Source organism: Pagrus major, chromosome 19, assembly GCF_040436345.1.
Source record: "Pagrus major chromosome 19, Pma_NU_1.0".
Classification (NCBI taxonomy): Eukaryota; Metazoa; Chordata; class Actinopteri; order Spariformes; family Sparidae; genus Pagrus; species Pagrus major.
Window position 1 is genome coordinate 16,703,750 of NC_133233.1, and position 21,994 is coordinate 16,725,743.

Genomic DNA, 21,994 nt, shown 5'->3' on the forward strand with positions numbered 1-21,994 from the left:
TATATTGTGTACATGCAGCTTCCTCCATTTTGACTCAGTGTGCTTATGCAGCTTTAGGTTTTATTACAAGAGTAAAGTCTCTTAGGTAGCATTGCATTCTATACGATTTAGTGAACTTACAAATTACCTCTGTACTCACTTCTGTATAGCTCCAGTGGCGCACTCAGGATGTTTGAGGGGCAGGGGCGGAAAAAAATAAAAAGGGCACCAGCTGTATGTGTTGTGGCACCAGTGTACAGAAACGGCACTGGAAGGGTACTGTGGAGGGAACTCTCTCATGTTTTATTTACCACAGGTGCATCCAAGAGGGCACCCAACATGTTGCATTTTAATATATTGTGATTTGAGATGAAAAAAAAAATGTTTTCATGTGATTTTAAGCAATGTAATGAGGGATCACAAGACATCAAAGTAGATAAATACAGCAGGGAAAAATTGCATAATGACATATTAATAAAAAAGTATGGGTGTTACGAGATGTATGCATGTTTTGCATGCTAACCAGCTAGCCCCAGACCATCCTGGTCCAAAGCTCCTTTGCTAACAGTGAAAACACCAACACTTCTGAGCTCCCAGTGAGCCTTCATGAATTCAACAGGTAGCCAATTCTTACATATTGCACTTTTAAAGCATATGTATGACCTGTCTTTGTAAACATCAGAGCAAAACAGTCTCGCATTTTGAATCATGGTGGGGTGAGAACAAAAACAGCACATTGCACATCTGGAAGTCCTAGAGTTCAAGAAAATAGGACTGTGTAACCAACACTGTAACTATATAAAGTTGCACAATGCACCTTTAATAATCAAAACATCACCAATGTGCAAATGGCAGCAACTTATTCTGAATGTGCATCATTTGTATGAAGGTGAACAAGGAGATAGCAGAGCACCTTTGAGCCTGTGAAGGCTCTCAAATCTCTTATCAGGACAAGATAAAAGCAGTGTCTTCTTCAAAGGACCTGAGCTGAGCACAGCAGAAGAATGAGCCTGTTGTTCTTCTGGAGTGATAAAGATGATACTTGATACACTTCATGACTTTATGCATCGCTTTAGATGTGGAGGAACACATAATGTACCATTTTAAAAAATCACTTTTTGGTGAATGCATGCTCTGAGCTCTCTCTCTCGCACACACACACACACACACACACACACACACACACACACACACACACACACACACACACACACACACACACACACACAGTGCGCACCAGTGATCAGGGATCCAGTTACCAACTTCGCCGACACCGGCCCACGTGACTCAGGTCCTCCTCACTTTAAAACGAGCTGCTACCCTGCAATTTCCCTCCAGAGCTTCAAAGAGGTGGTAAATGCTTCCCCTGTGCCAGATGACCGACTTTCGCACCTTTTGCACCTTCTGTGTCAGAGGGAGCGGAGAGCGCGGCGCGACTGGAGTGGCGACTTCTTTGCCAATCTGCTGATGGTGCGCCGGCCCGAGTCCTTTGAGCTGAATCACATTTCTGTCCTGATAAATCGGCGTGCATCCTGCAGAGGAGGCCGATCGGTATCCCCCCGTCTGTCTCTGATCTGCCCGGACGAGGATGGACCACGGGAGCGCATTTCGCGCCTCCGTTTTACTGGCTTGTGTGATAATCTGCAGCAACGTGCTATGTCCCGTCGGTGCCTATCTGTACAACAACCGCTACGCAGGGTGAGTAAAGACCCCCCCCATTCATGTTCATTTGTGGGGCTCAAAAGCGCACGAGAGAGGAGAAGTTTCCTGCAGACTCCACATCAAGAGACGGGCTTTATCTTGTGATGAGAGAAGGAACAAAGAAAGTCTTTATGCTCACCATCTTCTTCATCCAGTTTGAGACATAATATAATGTTTTTTAGTCAGTGTCTGATGGCAGTTTGGATAAGACTGCATCTGTTGTGGTGTGCAGCAGAGAAAGAGAGAGAGAGACACTCAGATGGCTCATGATAGGCTCAGATGGGGATGCTTGCAGCAACAGTAGCCTGTCAAACTGCTGAAAGTATTCATTTAAAAAATTATAGCTGTAGGATGGCATTGACTACTAAGTCTGTTCCTGTAGCCATGTGCTTCTATAATCACAAGAGAGAGCAAATTTGTCATAACAGTCATTTTTGTCCTGGCATAGCAGTTTATGAGGCTGAATGTGGGGCGCTTTCCTCCTTGACCTTGGATGTATGGACAAATAGATGTTCTACAATGGGACCATCTGGAGCTGAGCGTGTATAGTAATTTGGGTAAACATACAGTAGCTATGGCATGATTTCGGCATGTAAGGGTTTATGGTCTGTTTTTCAAAAGAGCCTTTAATGTAGGGAGACCACCTCTGCTGGAAACCCCCCTCCTCGTGTGTCTCAAATAACATACATGTTGGATATACTCCAAAACTTGTGGAGCTCACACCACTTCTGATTTGGCACCGAAATCCCACTGTGTAGCGTGACGGGGGGGATGTGGTGGATGTTGTTTTACTTTGCCTCACAATGAGCTTTTTACATATGTATTTACAATATAAGTGAGGTAATAACTCAGAAGTATTATTTTTTTTCCATAACTGAATAAACAAGCTGTTCTCAGAGGAAAATAAGGTCCCCAGAACACTGTTTGAAGCTAGAAAGGTGGCAGGGTCCACCCCATATAAACAAAGTAAAACATGAAATTATGTTGTCCTTTAAGGTCAGTTTGTTTATCAGTTTATTCAGTCTTGAAAACAAAGAGAGTTTGTTTATTTAGTTATTTTAGGCATAAAAAATCAGTCAATGAAGATCTTTCTCTTACAATTTCTTCCCCAAAATGACATAATGCACCTTTAACAGGGCATCTTGGCATTACTAAATATTGGAAAACAGAGTATTTGATGGTTGTACTGTGTTTTAGTATCAAGACAGAGTCAACGTCTGTGAGCGCTGGATCTTAAAAGCAAATTGCTTCCATCCCAGAGAGAGCACTGCTGTGGGAATCAACAGACTGACAACTTAAGGACAGCCTTAGCTCACAAAGCCCCGCAGCCCTCTGCCCGGCCAACGCTGCAACAAAAACAGTCCGTCATCTATGAGAGATGAAGAAAAGGATCATTTTGGACTAAAGTGGAGCTCTGGGGTGCCACTTATTTCTCCGAGACTGGTGAAAACAGAAAACACAAGCCTGACTAAATCACATATTTCTCTGATGTTTCAGACAGAGAGAATAAACTATAATAATAGAATATGCTTTAAGGTTGTTTTTGAAGTTTGAAATAAGTCTGTCTGCCTTAGGTTCAATCAGTTTCCCCAATATTACTGACCACCTGTTCGCTTTGAAGACCGTCTTCTGTGAAGCGGGCCTGTTTTCTGGCAGCGTGTTGTGGTCACTGAAATGGGGTGGCTGTTCATGTGGGACACCCCGGGACCCTTTTGTTCCTCAGACCTCAGAGTAGCCTGCTGCCATCTTTGTTTAGGGGGGCCCAGCTTCCTGTGTGGCACATTGTAAAAAAGCTCTTTGAAATAAGCGAAACGTTAGAGAGGAAGAAAGAGGTTTTATAAAAAGAAGACATGAAAGTGGACACGTATGTAACCTGGCAGGTAACTCAGCAGTCACAGAGAGTCTATAATTAAGAATGATGTAATGAATTATTGGCAGAGTGTTAGCTCTAACCTCAAGAACTGTAAGAGCAATAATATGTAAGATTCATGATGAGGATAAAGGGTGTCTTTGTTTGGTAGCAAGGCGATATGAAAGATGTGGTTTGCAGATTGAGTGAGACAGGCTTGAGCTTCTTTATCTGCTGCCTGTTTTTGTTTCCGTTAGTGCCAAGACCAATATGTGATGAATAATATTACTGTTTAATGAGTGTAAAATTGAATTATTACTCAATTTAACCAAAATATTTTAAAACAATTAAATTAACTTTTTTCTGCTGTTGACTAAAATGAAATTCTTCTCAATTCTTGATGAACAAAATTGAATTAAGGAGTCAAAATCAGCAAAAGCAGCGGTGGTTTTAATCTGACCACAGCTGTTTAAATGGTAAGTTCAGCCAAGAAAAAAAATTCTGTCACTTCCATGCCGACAGAAAGTTAGGGGAAGTTTTGTAGTCCACAAAACATTTTCTTAAACAACTGAAGTAGATGGGGACACACAAAAAAAAAACATAGAATGGCTCCATACAGTTTGTTTTGTGTAATCCAAATCTACGCAGCCCCAGAGAGCCCAAATAGATTTGAAAAAACGTTATTCACGCCCTCTTTTAAACCCAAAATCTTTACTGTAGCTGCTAAGGTAAAAGCATTAGCAGCCCCATCTGAAGTGTGTGCATCTGTTCATGGGTGTAAATAACATCTTTTTTAATCAGTTCGGGATCTCTGGGTTTTTCAGGGAGTTGGATTACACCAAGCGAGCTGTATGGAGCGTTTTTATGTCCCCCGTCTACGTTGTTTACGAGAATGCTGCACTGCAGTGAAGCTCCAGAAATGTTTTGTGGACTACGAAACTTCACCTCACTTTCCAATCGGCATGAGAGTGCGTAGATAATGACTGAATTTCAATTTTAGGGTGAACTTGTCCCTTTAATACTTTACAGCTGTATTTAAAGCTTCATCTTGTCATGAATTTCCGCCAAATAAACAGTAATGGATGACCATGTATTTACAGTTTAAACCAGCCAAACACCTTGTTCAGTGTTTCAGCCTTCACATTACAGTATTACATTCATGAGGGATTTATTGTCTGTGTATTAACACGTCTATCTCCAGTACATATCAGTGTGCTATTGATGTACTAACAGGATCAGAATGTGAAACAGCTTCTGCTACTGTACATGCCAAAAGAGAGTTCCAGGTGCTGCCAATGAAATATAATCCTATAATGATGCCTCACGCAGATTGTCTGACTGGGGTTTGACCCTGTCATCTATAGGATAGAGGAACCACCCATTTCAACATCAAACGTCTGCTATTATAAGTGTCGCCTTCAATCAGCACAAAAGGGGCTTGCATTACCTGTGACTTCATGGTCCCAAATGTTTTGAAAATTATGAAATGGATCCCTGTACTGTTGCAGTGATTTTAATTGGTGTAATAAACACCTTTAGGGCACTTTGATCCTTTTTGTAAGCTGACACTGAGAGGAGCCCTGTTTGTTTTTGCAGTGATCAAGTCTTCAGGATAACTCCGAGCAATGACGAGGAGGTCCAAGTGCTCAAGAATATTCTGGGACATATGAAGGTTGGCTCATATTTTCTCTTTTATTCCCCTGCCCGTTTTTTGTTGTTTTTACTTCTCTGCTTGATATATTGAAATGAAATATCTGTTATTATTCTGCTCACACCAGCCTATAATTCCCCAGTGGTCTTTCTGTGACACTTGAACAGACAGAGTGAAGCGTGACGCCGGTGGTAAAGAGGGGGTGATGTGACAGTAGGCTGGGGACAGCGATAGGCAGAACAGAGCAGCCGAGTGCGGTCATCTGTCACAGTCGGGACATATTCCCTGTCTGAAAGACCGAGATACATTTGATAGGATGCTCTGTATTCGTTTCAGTGAGAAACCCCGGAGAGAAGAATGTGAGGAAAATACAAAACATTTCTCCATAATGATGCTGAGTGTTTAGAAATTATATGAACATGTGTTTCAAAGATATCTAAATTAGCGGGGAAGCCCTGGAGGACACGAAGGCCTTGCCTCTTTTCCCAAACACATTTGGGAGTGATTACCGATCAGCCTCAGGAGCGTGGCTGACCTTCCTCTGCACATTGCTTTGGTTTGCAAATACATAGCGAAGATTGTTTGTAAAGCATAAAAAGCATGATGCAATTATAGACTTGTTCTGCAAACAGTCAAAGACCTACTCTGAATAATTGATTGAACAGTTGATTCATTTAAAAATTGGCTTTGCCAGGTTTATTATTCCTCTGCAGATGAATGGTGCGTTGAGAGTGTTTATGAAAGACCAAAACATATTTGTGAATATTAGTTTTTTTGCCAGTGAACATTTTCCATTCATAACCAGTCCTGGTCTAGTGTATCTGACTTTCGATGAAAATTGATCTTGATAAGAAAATATGTAACAAACAGAAATGATTCAGTGATTTTATTGGTAAATCCCTCAACTTCAATAATACGCCATAATGGAATAATGAATATATCCTGACACATTGCATCAGTTACTCAGTTATAGCATAGTCAGTGTTGTAAAATGTATCAAAAAGACGGATAAAGTATAGATATTGTATTGAAATATTACTTTGGTAAAAGTAAAAGTCACCCCCAAGAATAATACTTGAGTAAAAGTCTTTAAGTATCTAATTTTAAATGTACCTAAGAATTAAAAGAAATTCTCCGTCAATAAATGTATTAGTAAAAGTAAATTATACATATATTTACAAGTATGTACTGTACAGTATGGGTTGACTGATTATTGGGTCCGATATTCAGTATTTTTCTGATTATTGAAATAAGTTTTTATTTTAATATTTAATTTGATTTAAAATTTGCTGAATAGATAAAGAATTCAGGATTTCTTCAGAATTGCAAATACGGCATTTCGAGGAAGGTTTGGAGACATAAAACTTAGATCTCATGTTTAAAAATGAAAAGGAAATGCTTTTTGTCTGCTAAAATAATCTCAACACAAAGCCTGCTTACAAGCATTTGCAGAGATTTCATTTTGCAATCTCACAGTCTATTTGGTTTTTTATTAGCATCTCACACTATTTGTCCAATCTCTTTCCAAGGGAGTTTCCTGTTTCTAATTAGATGGAAAATAGAGACAAAGCTTGTTTTAGTTAGATTTAAGTTAGTTTTATGGACTTTATATGGATATGTTTATCTTCAGAGCAAAAGGCTACATCATTGTACAGTTGAATGAATAAAAGAAATATGAAAAATCCAATGAAAATATTTTCAAGACTTTCTTTTGGAGGGTTGTGGAGATTTCAGTGTCAGAATTTCTACAGCCATGTGGCAGTGTGGCCTTTTTTACTCAAGTTTGGTCTGCTTGGGTTGTGTTTGTGCAGCCAGATACCTCATCTGCATACATGAAATCTGTTTAGGTTCAGGTCAGCCTGTCATTTAGTTGTCCAGAACCAATACAGCAGAGAAAGAACAGAAGAGGGCAAAAGAGGGTTCAATAAATGTTTGTGATTTGCGGTAAGGGAGAACAGGACAGAGCCAGGCCGCTGGTCAGGACCTAGCCGGAGCTTTATGTATGTAAGGGCAGCGGACACATTGCTCCAAGGCCAGCCTAGGCAGTGGCACTGTACTGTTTGGACAGCTGTGGACTTAGCTGTGTTTTCAGTGGCTTAGCCACAGTGCCATGCCTCCAGTGCCAAAGTCAAACCTTTCAGCCCCAGGCGAGGCGTGAGGTCAAATAATAAACAACCACTGTGAACTACAGAATGCAGAATCAAGAATCAGATCCATCAACAACAAAATTACACATTTCTCCAAGTCATAATGCAAGATTTTTACATTTTGTTTGGCTTTGCTCAATGGCTGACAACATTTAAGTTATACTGACGAAATATTTCACGTTTGCTGTTCCAAACACCTGGTGGTGTGTGTGTCACTTCCAGTAAAGATCCTCTGGTAGATGAAGTGCTCTGCATTTCCAGAAGCAGCAACAACAGTTTAGGATAAACTGAAGTAGGGGTTGACTGATACGGCCTTATCAGGGCTGATATGATACCGATGCTGATTATTAGAATGACAAACATGTCCAAGGAGGTTGAAACTTCATTTCCTTTCCAGCTCCCTCCTCCCCAAGAGAACACAAGGTGTATGCTGAAGGACATCGAGTCCAAGCTCACACTATGTGGATCTAAGGGGAGAGTCTACTTGGTCATCCACGAGGAGACACTAGCTTTAATACTCAGTCAGCTCCAAGAAGATAAAAAGTGGAGCCATGAGAGAGAGATGACGGAGAAGGAGATTCACTCCCTGAAAGCACAGCTGGTTGATGCTCATGCCAATGTCAACTCCTCAGTGGAGATTGAAGACATGAAATCACAGCTGTGAGACGCTTTGGAAAAATGACCATGACCTCCAGCAGCAAACGTCCATCAGCAAAGACCTTCAAGTCAAACTGGACAAAATGAAGGCAGACAAAGAGGATCTGAGATCACAACTCAGAACTCTCTCTGAGACGCTGTGGACTACTGAAGCTGACCTTGAGCAGCAGACCTCCAAGAGCAAGGCCGAACAGCTTGATTAAGATCTTGTGTTTGAGAAGGCTCAAGCTCAGAAGCTGCAAGAGAAACTGCGTATGATGGAGGAAGCTCTTCCTTAACAAAAAGAAGAGGCTAAGATGGCTCTTGAAATATCCCAGGCCTTCCATCAGGCCCAGCTGGAGCAACACAAAGCACTATTGGAGACTGAGCGCCTCCGCTGGTAGCAGGACTGCTGCAGGACATGGAGAAGTCAAACGCTCTTTACGTGGCTCAGCTGGACCAGCAGAAAATTGAGAACAACACCCTCGTGCCAGCTCTGAAACAGGCTGAGCAGCAACTGGAGAGCCATCGCATTGATTGGCAGAAGGCAAAGTCATCCATCCTTCAGACCACAGAAAGCCTCCAGCAGACTCTGCTAGACAAGGAGCTAGAAGCGAAGACGGCTCTGGAAAGCTCCCAGGCTTCCCATCAGGCCCAGCTGGAGCAACACAAAATTGAGATGGCATCTGCCCTATAGAAGGCAGAGGATCTGGAGACTGACTCTGAATCACTTGGAAAGTGAAGCCAAAGTAGTTTCACTTTTCAAGTGAAGAACTGACACAAGTCCTCACAAATATATAACTACAAATGCACATACACACCCTGACCTCGATCTGCGAGCCCCACTGAAACACCATCAGCCACAAAAATACTATCTTTATGTCACTGAAAATGAAAAACAGCATTCAATAAAGCAAAATAAAATGCATAATGTCATGTTTGTCAGTAAGTTGTTGTTGAGAATTTAAAGTGTGTTGGAAATCCTGCTGAAGATTCAGCAGATAATACCTTTACTTTCGTAAGGTTTGAAGCGACATACATGGTAAATATGACGAGCCATGAAAACCACTGTGATCGATCAGGGTCTGACCTGCAGAAACGATTTGCCTTTTAGGTAATACAAGTTTAAAGTCAACTTTACTTCACCTGTTTGACTGACAGGTGAACTCTGGGCAGCCTAGAAAAGAAACACAACAGCTCCTGAATGCACCCAGTAAAGCAAACACTTCACCAAAGTTATGCATTTTCCAGATAAGATATTTCTGCATGTTTGGATTTTCATAAAAAGTTAATAATTACTTTTGTGCATCATTACTACTTCAGCTCCTTGAGAACATTTTTATGACCATGCCTGAAATGAAACATAAGATATTGCCTTGTTAACTTGATAATTTCCTAAAAACTGAGGCGATAGTTTTAGATTTCTCACTTCGCCTGACAAACACGCCAAAACCCAAAAGTTTTCAGCTGATTGGACGAAGAAAAGAAGTCCTCACAATAAAGAAGCAGCTAATGACTTTCTCTGTCAATCCACTGATCGTTTAATCAGATAATTATTCCAGAGGATAAACTGAAATTAATAGAAACCTCCACAGGTCCATGTTGTTGGAGGGGAGCAGTGACACAGTATTTTTCACTCTGTCTCTTTCTTGCATCACAGAGGTTTCGTTTGAGATATTCCAGACATTAAATCTGTGAAACAGATGTACTGGTATCTTCGTTAAATCACCACTGCTGCTGTCATTGAGTCCTATGATTTATTTCACTATGGAGGAGTTTCACCATTGTCTATTATGACATCATTTTATGACGTCTTTCTCGCTGTTGGGGGTTAGACAGGCTGTTCTTTGTCTTGATGAAATACTTCACAACAATTAAACTGAGTTATACATGTTACATTTTGGATAGGCTGGATTTCCTCTTTAATCAATTCATCCTCACGTCTTACTTAATGCATGACAGATGATCCTACACTGTAAATTTTGAAAACACTTCCCCGATTACCTTAAAATTACCAAGTGAAGTAAACTAATGATTTTTAGTTTTTTGGTTGGTTTGGTTGATTTGATTCAGTTTTGACTGAAAACAAACAAAAAAAGACCCAAAGACATGAGATATTTTATAAAATCTGCCTTTAACTCTGCTTCGACAGCGTTGGATACTTTGACATTTTGAGAGAATACACTGTAAAGTCTGACTGCTTATAACAGATAACTTTTTAGCTCATACAACTTAAATGTAATAGTCTACTGTACTTTACTTGGTAATTCTGAGGTAATCTGTTTCCTGACTTCTTTAAAATAAAGTCAACTACAGTGTGCACCTGTTTATCTCTCTTTCTGAGAGTCCAGTAAGTATAAAGCTGGAGCCAGCAGCTAGCTTACCAGCTATCTTGAGGACTGGAAACTTCCTGGGGTCTCCGCTACAACTGAACTTTAGGAAGTCACTGCACTCAGCCAAGAAATAGATATAATTCAGCATATAAATCACCCACAACTTGTTCTTTTTGTACAGAGTCAACAAACAAGTGTTAAGTAGCAAGCTTCAGAGGTGTTAGTAGGAGAATTTTGTTACTTTTGTATGGAGACAGGCTAGCTGTTTCCACCTGTGTCCAGTTATGCTAAGCTAATAGCTGCAGATACATATTTACTGTGTATTGGAGTGATATCGATATTCTCATCTAACTCTCAAGACAGTGACCTATTTAGGTCATAGAACATACTGACTAACAACTGTGTTTATCTTGTTTTATTTTACTTGACTGTTTATAAGTCAAGTTACAGCTTCACCTCATCTGCCTTGAGGAAAGCCAGCTCTTTTTTATTGAACTATAACTTTTCCTTTCTTGTCCTGCCCACGCTAGTCTTACATCAACCAAAACAACCCAAATTCAATTTATAGACGGCGTGTATAAACAGACACACACACAAAAAAAGAAAGAAAAAACACATTAAAAAAATCAGGAGACAGAAGATTTATAAAGCAGACAAAGAATGCATCTTTCAGGCTCATAAATTCAGCTATAAAATTTTAAAATGAGAGGACTGTTTGTGCCGAGTTGCGTTATCTGATCAGGGATATTTATTTAAGTGCATTTCAGGCGTATGTGTTTTGGATTTGTTTGGCTAACAGAGGAGCAGTGCAGAAACATTTGTGGTACTTAACCATTTGGAAATGCCATAAAAGCGCAGAGCAGTTTATACTGGAGGGCACCGAGCATTCCTGCCCAGGATTTTTCGACCCCTCTGGCTCTAAACAAAGTTAAATTAATCTGGTATGCACTCTGTAAACCATTAAACCAATTGACACATTAACAAGCATGTGTGCCAGCCTGTGTGTCTGTGCCCCCATGCTATAGAGCAAATGAAAGCCAGGTGAAGACGTTCACTCGCGTCTGCAAAACACAGAAACACTACTGTGCGCATCATCTGTAGATCAGTGCTCTCCTATTTGCTCAGAATTTCTCCTTTTTTTAGTTTCTCTCCGTCTCTCTGTTATTTTATCAGTTACCACATGGTGTCTGTGTTTATATAGCTGGCTAGCACGGCCAATGGGCGTCTGTCTCAGCTAAAGCTAACACAACCAGCTATCAGGGTTTGATAACAGCCGCTGAAGGACAGGATTCCTGTTGCTAATATGAGGTCAAACAGTAGAGAGGGAAGCAGAGGGAGAGTCGTTCGCTGCAGGTTGTTTATGGGACACAGCACAGTGTGTTTTGCCCCATTAACTCTGTACAGTCATCAGAATTCCCCTGATTCAGTCCATCGCTTGAAGGTAGAGACGGGAGGAATGTTAAACTGTCCTGGTCCGACCGAAACAATTTGGTCATGATCACCAAATGTCTGGGGCTATTTTAAACACTTAGATCAGATAACAAGTTCTTTCTTGGAGACAGTTTTTTTTCTGAAACATGTGCTTTTAAACCCTTAAGTTTAGTTAGTTCAGTTTAGTTTAGTTGACAATATGAAAAGGTAGACATAAAAAGATAACCCACATCTACAATGCAAATGTAGGTGATGAGAAAGTTTCGTCCCAAACTTATTTCCACTGTGGTTTTTGCTGTGAAAGTAAAGCCAATGCAGACCTTGTTAAGTGGATCTGGTATCAGAAAAACATAAGAGATCCACATTCAATACCATCATTAGTAGGGTTGCAACAGTAGGAGGTTGTCATAACTCTCTCAGAGAATATCACTTTTATTATATCACGTTATACAGTATTACTCAGTAACTATTATTAGTACTGTATCTATTACAATGGCCGTTAAAGGAATGAAAACAGGGGAAGCAGAGGTAGAATTCAATATTTTTAATAACACAAACACAGAAGAATTCAATACCGTACATAAGCAAATGCACATGGTATGATAAACATCAATTTTCATACCGATGCAACTCTAGTCATTATAAAATTCATTGTTACTGGAATCAGTTGGATCCATTCAGTCACAACATACCACCAACTTAGTTTGTGGTGCCACAGTAATCACTTGCCCCACAAGAAAAATATTAAAACTAGAATGGCACTCAGTAGAGCACATACCTCCTCTAAGGCCCAACAGTCCCCAGTGTAGTCTAATACCAAATTAACATATTTCAATCCACTAGATCTAAATTTGCATTTACCAGCCACCTAAATATGCCTGATTTTTGTCATTGAGATCATGCGTAACTCCCTGAGAAATTAAAGAAAATCTTGAAAAATGTTTTAACTCCATGAATACAGGTGATACACCTTATCTAATGTGTTTGTTCTTTCCTGTAGGTGGACTTCTGGCAGCCCAACACCGCTTCTCTAATCTGTAAAAATGCCACTGTGGACGTCCATGTGAAACGCAATGACACGCGAGGTTTACATGCTCGCTTAAAGCATCAACATATCGATTATGGGTAAGGCTGCAGTGACCACCAGCCGTAACGTCAGACACACCACAGTTCGCATGCATGCTGCCTCACACATCTTGTAATCTTGTTAGGAGAGCGTCAACACCCCGAGACACATCTGTTATTCGAAGGCCGTTGCAATAACACAGCTTTCCCCAGCTGAGAATATATGATTTGCACATGCAGAGTCTGCCTTAGTTTGCATGCAAAGGACCTTCCTCAGAGCTGGGACGCACACAAACACACACCCAGTACATCAGAGCCCCTCTCCCAATCTGCTCCCAAAAGCAGCCCTTTCATCTCTCTGCCCCCATCCCTCCTCAAAATTAACGTTGAAATGATGGAGGTTTATCAAAGCAGCCGCAGCGAGAAAGAATTCCATTGTCATCTCCGTCCTAAGGGAGGCATTGCAGATCTGAGGATGACGGTCTTTTTTTCTACTCTGTGTTGATTGACTGAGAGAATGTAATTTGAACGGCAGGGGACAGTCATCTGTACGTGGTTGGGTGTCAAAGATCTCATTTTATTTTCAGGGACAAAATCCATGTTTTTTAGTGTTATTGAGGAAGTTATGTTTAGAGATGTATATATAAGAACCTCGTGAGGAAGTGTACTTCTGGCTTCCCACATAGCTGCTATAAAATCAGATCACATCGTCTGTTTTAGGTTGGAGTGGGAAGTGAAGAAGTGAAGAGGCATCGGTTCTGATCAGACCCAAGAGCAGTCTATAAATAGATAGTCAATGATAATCATGGTCACATTTCAGCAGAGGTATAATTAGTATCAACAGGGTGAGTGCTGATGTAGAAAACGGGTTCGGATGCTGGAAAACAAGCAGATGAGTGAGCGCAGTTACATAATTGGTGTCAGGAATGAGTCAACAATAAATCCAGAACCCCTGATCCACCACTTCATACATGTCCTCAACACCCGTCAGCTATATTATGTACTTCACATACTGTAACGTGATTTAATGGGAATATCTGCAAATAGTATGTTCTCAGAGGCACAAACCTGTCACTTGTCAGAAGGACATTTTGTGTACACACTCAGAAACCCTCTAAGAAACCACAAGAAATGTAACATCAATAGAAATGTAGTTACAGCTGCATCACAGGCCCAATCTGCAGTCATTTGACATGCTGTTTACAGGTTTTATGATAGCTAGGGGTACCGCACTCCAATCAACCATGTTTGTGAAGGGTTTGTAAATTATAACTACAGTGAAGACTTTGTTGATGACCAGTAATTAGTAATTGGTTATTCATAAGAAGAGTAACAACATTTAGGTTGCCATGTTGGCAAAACACACATGTAACGTGACCAAAGTTTTTGTTAATCGTGTTGGTCATTTCTCAAAAGTAGCTGCATTTGAGTTTACAGCTTTTCAAATGTTAACATTTGCTGCTTTTTTGGCATATTATGTATATCATTGTCAACTGAATGTCTTTGGTTTGTGGACATTTCATTGACCTCAGAAAACTTTTTGTTTTTGTTTTTCTTTTGGAAAACCACCTCCTGCCTTCATCTCAATCATATTTGTTTTAGTTTAAGTTTTAATAGTATTTATAGTTCTCTGGAAACATGTAAAATCATTAAAAATTGCTTGATTATTGTTAAATAACATTAAAAAGAACGTCAGGCATGATGGTTTATTATTACATTCGCCTTTTTCTTATTGGTTCACTCAGTCAAGGATAAGTAAGTAAGTAAGTTGGTAACACGTTATAATAACCATTAATAAATTGTAAACTTATAGTCAATTAAATGTTAGTTGATAGGTATTTAACTGTTCACAAACAATTAAATGCTTTAAAAAAACATTTATTAAGCAATCGTTTATCGTAAAGTTGCAGCTGATGTTATAATACTTTGTAAATGACTAATAAATACTGAGTAGTTCATCTATAAATGTTATTTTGATGGGCATTATAAAGTTGCAACTGATGTTTATAAACCTTTACATTGCTTAGTAAATGGTTTATAAAGCATTTCATTGTTTTTTTAACAGTGAAATAACCATTTACTAAAGTTTAATTAACTAGAAATGTACCATTTGTTAATTATGGTTAGCCTGAGCTACAAAGCAGTATCACATAATTTATTGACCAATAAAAACACAGTATTTACAGCTTAAAAAGCTTTTTTTTTTAAAGTATCTGTTTTTGAAAAATGGGTACCAATATATGTACAAAAGCAGAAATAATGAAAAGTATCCTAGTATTAAAATAAAGTATTCCTGAGGGTAAACAAGCTTGTCAATGACTGTACTCATCTGTTTCAATCTTACTATTAAGGTTGTTACAATAGTTGGCTATTATGTCTATTATGTGTCTGTCTAACTTCCTCTCCTCTATCCACAGGGTGTTTATCTCCAATCTACAGAAGGAAATTGAAAAGCAGACGGGATATCGCTCCTCTCGCAAGCGGAGGTCAGAGTCTCAGTATGACTACGAGGTTTACCACTCTCTGGAAGAGGTAGATGTGAAACCCACCATCTACCCGCCCGCCTGTCTCTCACTCTCCTCACTGCTTTCTAATCTGATGCACACACAGAGTAAACAAACACGCTCTCTGAGGCGCTCTCAAACTCCCAATTACCCCATTCCACAGGTCTCTCTCCCACCGCCTTGTGCTCTCTCTCACACACAGAGACGACACTTCACAGCTTTAGAGTGTTTATTTTCCCAACTCGGATCAGGCTCCTGCTTCATGAATCTGCCAGGTCCATCCCCTCCTTCGCTAAAAAACACATACTTAATATGCATGCATATGTGTGCCTGTACAGTACATGCATAAATATATCTTTTCACTCAAGCTATGGAATTACTTTTGATGGCCTAAAAAATGTAATTCACATTAAATCAAACTTTATTTTTTCCCTGTTTACTCTAGAAAAAGTTCGCAAACACATCCTTGAATAACACTCTCTCTTCTACATTATTTTCTGTTCTTAAGATCCAGAGCTGGATGTTTGAGATGAACAGAACTCAATCCCACCTGGTCGACATGTTCTCCATCGGGAAGTCGTACGAGGGAAGGCCGCTCTATGTGCTTCAGGTAGGAGAGAAAGCACGAGACACACACGTGAAAAAGTGACACGCAGGCTGCGGCACGCTCAAAATATTCTGCTCGTCTCCTGTCAGATAGGAAAGAGAAGTCGACATCAGAAGAAAGCCGTGTGGATCGACTGTGGCGTCCATGCCAGGGAGTGGATCGGACCTGCCTTCTGCCAGTGGTTTGTCAAAGAGGTAGTGTTGTTTTTAAAGTATTATAATTTGAACTTAATGTTTCCATAAACTGTAGCAAGCAGTCTGTAATGATTGGTCTCTGGTGTCTTCGACAAAATGAACATCTGTTCACTTGTCATGTGCAGTTACGCAAATACTTAAGAATACCCTTTATCGTTCAGATGTGGAGCACAACACAGACGTTTACACAAGTTCCATCATGCCCTTAAAGTCATAGTTGGAAGACGGTACCAGACCAGAGCCCGACATTAACTGCAACAACCTTTAATGGCATATTTTTTACTACTGAGATGCCAGATGAGTTGGATCTGCAACACAATGAGTGCCAGAACGTAAAGATAATTAAAGGAAAGTCTAGAATATCAAGAGTCACAGCCTGTTTTAAGGAATTCTTGCATGATAAACCTCAACTGACAGGTACTATAAAAATGCTCAGCTTGTCCCAGGTTTACTGGAGCGTAATATTTATTAAACAATGATTAGTTTTGCCCTCAAGTCATTCTGTTTGCACACTTCTTGAAATGACCTCTAATGTGATGGTTTAGTTAAAATCAGTGAGAGACAAACTAAAATGTTAACTCACTGTAGGACATTACTCAGTAAGGGAATTCTTTATTCTTTCTGCAACGATCAATTGATTAGTTGCCTGATATTAGATTAATTGCCAACTATCTTGATAAACAATTTATCGGTTTGAGTGATTTTTTTAAGGGGAAAAAAAGACAAAACTCTTTGAATCGAGCTTCTTAAATGTGAATATTTTCTGGTTTCTTTACTCCTCTATGACAGTGAACTGAATATCTTTGGGTTGTGGGCAAATCAAGATATTTGAGGATGTCATCTTGGCCTTTGAGAAACTCTGATTGACATTTTTCACTATTTTCTGATATTTTATAGACCAAACAACTAATAAGTTAATCAAGAAAATAATCAACCGATTTATGGACAATGAAAATAACCAGCTTGCAGCTTTAGGATTCTTCAAAGATTGAAAAAGAAGGGCCAGGAAGTGAGTGAATAAGAGAAATATCAGCAAGAAACAGAAACAGAATGACATCAAAATTAAGAATCTCAAGGGAAGACGTTTGACATATTGTAATGTAGTAACTCAGGTTGGCCACTGGAGGTCAGGGTGTCATCTTTGTATAAGGCTTAAAGGATATTAACCTTGACTCTAAGCAGTATTAACCCAGTGCCCAGATCTCCTCACTCCAATCCTCATCTATAGTCAGAGTATTAACCTACTGTAGTTGTGTAAACTGTGACAGTAATCACGCAAAAGGTAACAAAAGAATTAATATCTGTGTCATCAAACAATACACTGTTTTATAATAGACTGTTTCATGTTATGATTTAAGGCCATCAACTCATACCAGTATGACTCTGTGATGAGACGACTGCTCAACCAGCTCAACTTCTACATCATGCCCGTCTTCAACGTGGATGGATATCATTTCAGCTGGACCACGGTACTGTAGGTCTTTCTACACAAACAACACAGTAAAAATCCTGCCTTCAGACATTTTTGTCTACAATATTCTGATGCTTTATTTTCTTTATTTTATTCAGGTGCAAGAACATGAATTCAGAATAATAATAGTGCACAGATTTAGAATATTTTCAAGGCAGTATTCTGAATATTTTGTGTCCAAGTGGATCAGAATTTATACAGTAACTGAAAAACTACACAGCAGAGACATAGCAGGGTGGTTTTTGTCATTAGGCAGCCCTTATCTCTGTATAAGTATACTTACAGGTAATAATAATGCCTGTGAAAAATGCCCCTCAACTACTGTCTACATACCTACTTTTAGTAATAGACCAAGCAGAGCTGAGTGAGTGACAGATTATTTTGGAGATGTCAGGGAGCTCCATTTGTTCGATGAGCCTGGCAGTCAGTGGACATACATAAACAATGACAGTGTCTCTGTTTTCCCCTGTAGGATCGGTTCTGGAGGAAAACGCGGTCCAAAAATCACAAGTTCCACTGCCGGGGAGTGGATGCGAACAGAAACTGGAAAGTGAAATGGTGTGGTGAGTTTGATAACACCGAGCTAACAGCTGAAATCAAGAGACACGCACACTGCGACTTGGCGAGACGCTCGTCATACTCTGCTGCTGATGTAGTCTTTTCTGTCTATGAATCAGTGTAAGCTGGGGATGAAGTATTTGTGCGGTGACAACAATCTGTGTTTGATGTCGGTTAGTCTCTGGTGGGAGGTGGGAGGAAGGGGTTTCTGCTGAATCATCATCACTGCAGGAGGGCTCAGAGAATATAGCAGAGACATTTGTGGTACAGACAGAACTACAGAGATGTGACATGAGTTAAGAGACGGAGAGAACTTGAGCTTTTGAAGTTTGGAAGTTTTGCCCTCTCAAAAGAATTGTAATGTTTGCTCACAGTATTTTTATTGATATTTAAAGTTATACAACATGCAATAAATCACATACGATACGATACGATATGATATGATACGATACGATACGATACGATACGATACGATACGATACGATACGATACGATACGATACGATATTTAGTATAGGGTCAGTCATACAAAACTGCAATATCAATGTCCGATTTTTCAATATAGGTCATTAAAGGGCATATCCCTTGAAAGAACAGCAAATTTTCTCTATTGTCAAATGATGTATAAGGTCTTTAATCCATAGCTTAAAAGTTGGAGGAAACTTTTCCTTCCATTTAAGCATTGCAAGAGATTAAAAAAATATTTTATGCTTTTGCCGAGCCACTAACATGTATATCTTCTGGAGCAATACTGCAGTAGCACAGAAGAAGAAGGTTCTGTGGTTACCTCCAAAACATGTTTGTGCACTTAATCTAAAAAGATTTTATTTCAGGGAACCTGCTTTTAGTGAAAACAGTGTATTTGGTGATGAAACAGGAAAAAAGTACAGTAATATATAACATATGATATAACTTTCAGACTGGCTTGAATCCATGCTTTAGGCTGTAATGTTTGGGACTGCACTGCAAAAGAACTGAAGCTACGGGGGAATTGATTAAGCTTCACTAATTCTACACAATTCCTGAAATAACTGAAAATATATTAGAAACAACAGCACATGCGGCCTTATCCTAAGGGTCCAGGTTTAAATTAAACTTTAATACACATGAGGATCTTTTATTATTTGCTCTTTTTTGCTCCAAGTGAATCCTTTCAGAACAGGTCAAACAGGTCATTTACAGCATTCAAAGGTACATACAATACAACGGATGGCAACAGTTCAAAGCACAAACATGCTTATTTGTGTGTGTGTTAGAGAGAGGGACACGCCGTCCACAAATAAGCATGTTTGTGCTTGTCAGTGCCACAAACATCACATGAACAGTGACCAGAATGCTTTATTTCTACTCTTGGCACTGGGTTCAGTGTTTCTCCAAAGCATTTAGGTTTTGGCTTCACTTATCCTTGGCATCATAATGTGACTGTGGTGATTTCAATCTGTGTCTGCATTAATTTCCCCTGCACAATATCACTCTCAATGTCCTTATGCCTAACTCCTTTTTGAATTTAAAATTTAAATTGAATATGACTAAAAGATTTATCTCTTATTCATGTTTTTCTTTTTTCCTTCTCCAGATGAGGGTGCCTCCTCTCATCCCTGTGATGACACATACTGTGGTCCCTTTCCCGAGTCTGAACCTGAAGTCAAGGCCGTTGCCAAGTTCTTGCGCAAGCACAAGAAACGTGTCAAAGCATACATATCCATCCACGCCTACGCCCAAATGCTGCTGTACCCCTATTCCTACAAGTATGCCACTATCCCCAACTTCAGCTGCGTGGTAAGACATCCAATAATCAAGTCTTTATATAAGATAATATTCTTAGCCATCACCTTCCAGTGGCATATTGCGTGGTTTTACAATGGAGTTACCTAACAGGAACGTCTTTATATTAAATCCTATTGTGAAGACACATATAGAACCACCGATGACACGGCCTTGTGCTTCCCTGTCTAGGAGTTAGCAGCTCATAATGCGGTGACAGCCCTGTACTCTGCCTATGGAGTGAGGTACAGATATGGACCTGCCTCCACAACTCTGTGTGAGTACTGTTCTACTTTCACTTCTTTGTTCTCTTCAAGCTTTAGAAAAACGAAACAGAATTGATGATTTGTGATGTTGCACCTGTTGTTTTGTGCACTCCTGTCAACCTCATTTGTGGTTTTTACAAGTAAAATGGAGCCTTTTTCATGTTATGAAATAGGGAGAAGTGCCAGTTTCCAATCAATTTAGTCTTGCAGTCAGTGTACTGTGTGTGCGCCTTGAGAGGAAGTCCATGCAGAAATGTAAGAGTAACACCAATAAGAATGAAATGCTTTTATGATCCACTCAAACTTAATCCACCTCGTCTCAGAAGTGAAGAAGACGAAGAATCAAAACAATTTCAAATGTAGTAAAAGTAATCATTTTGCAGAAGGGCCCCTATGAGTGTTACAGTTTTATATTATCAGATGCTATAAGCTATACTTTAATGTTGTACTTGCCTTAGGTGGAGCTAATTTTAACTACTGCATATACTGTTTGGCAGTTTAAGCTACAACAAGCTACAACAACTTTTTTCTCTGAAGCTCCAGAAATATTTCGTGGACTACGCAACTACACCTAACTTTCCATCAGCATGTGGGCGGGAATTTAATGACTGAATTTAAATTTTTGGGTGAACTTTTTCTTCATGCAAATGTACCTGGTTGATTTCCACCACTGATTGTCAGATTTTGAGCCGTGTTTCGACATGCAATCAACCCCTGGCACTGGGACTGAATTACATTTCGAAATGATGATATAACAAAATACTGTTCCAAGCTTTTCTTACTCTGTTTTTTTTTTAACTTTTTTACAGACGTCAGCTCCGGCAGCTCTATCGACTGGGCCTACAGAAATGGGATTCCGTATGCGTTCGCATTTGAGTTAAGGGATACGGGATACTTTGGATTCCTCCTACCCGAATCCCTGATCAACCCGACCTGCACTGAGACTATGAGGGCAGTGAAAGCCATCGCATCAGGCCTGCTGAAGAAGTGCGAGACAGACAGGGACAGATTTCCATATATATGACCGCACTGCAGCTCCACCCTCTCAGTTACTTATCTCAACACCTCATATTCCTCTTCGGGATTCAATATTCCTCCCAGATATTATCAGGCGATGAGCTGACAAGGACCAGCAAAGCATGAATTTTAATTTGCTTTTCTTGTTTTTGACATTGTTCACCTTATTTTCCTTATTATGTGATAAGATATGAGCTGATAGTGGTGGGGGTTGTTGTGCTAATAACCAGAGAACCTATAAGTGACCAGCCTTTTTGTATACAATAAGATCCTGCATACAGTGTCAGAGATTATCTTGCAGGGTCAGTGGGTCTTTATGTGTGCCATGCAGTATCCTGAGCTTGATCTCTAGGATCCTCTTCACTTTCAAAGAAATTAATAATGCAGACTCTTCCATAGAATAAGCTTTTTCATGGTCATGTGAGCACTTGTCATGATACAGCAGCACTTTTAAAGAAAAAAGAGAAACAGCTAAGTTTTTAATGTCTTCCAAAAATACATTTTCACAAGAAGAGTTTTTAATTAATATAACCCCATCTCTATTTTTATTCTGATTCCTTTTTATGAAATTAGTTCTACCAAGTGCCAGATTAGATATTCAACTTTAATGTTAATGTATGAATGCCTTTATTACTGCAACATTGTTAGTGTACATGATATGCTATCACCTGACAATCTTTGGTTTGGTTTAAATCGAGATGTTTTTTTGTTAGATGTTAGATTTCAAGACTGAGGTTTGGGAAGAATGACCTGTCAATACAGTAGCTCATTGTGTCATTACTCAGGTATGGATCAATGACAGAGTCACAAATGTTTACTGTT

The 21,994-nt window shown here is 39.6% G+C and overlaps 1 protein-coding gene across 1 annotated transcript; it reads left to right on the top strand.

The window, feature by feature from the left end:
• Window positions 1-1,564: 1,564 nt before the first annotated feature.
• On the top strand, window positions 1,565-21,279 carry cpa6 (carboxypeptidase A6). Its single transcript, XM_073488645.1, has 11 exons — window positions 1,565-1,677; window positions 5,126-5,201; window positions 12,728-12,852; window positions 15,210-15,324; window positions 15,805-15,906; window positions 15,993-16,097; window positions 17,456-17,566; window positions 18,041-18,131; window positions 19,702-19,904; window positions 20,082-20,166; window positions 20,965-21,279. Exons 1-11 carry the CDS (start codon window positions 1,568-1,570, stop codon window positions 21,177-21,179), a joined length of 1,338 nt encoding a protein of 445 aa, XP_073344746.1. The 5' UTR covers window positions 1,565-1,567; the 3' UTR covers window positions 21,180-21,279.
• The last annotated feature ends 715 nt before the right edge of the window (window positions 21,280-21,994 follow it).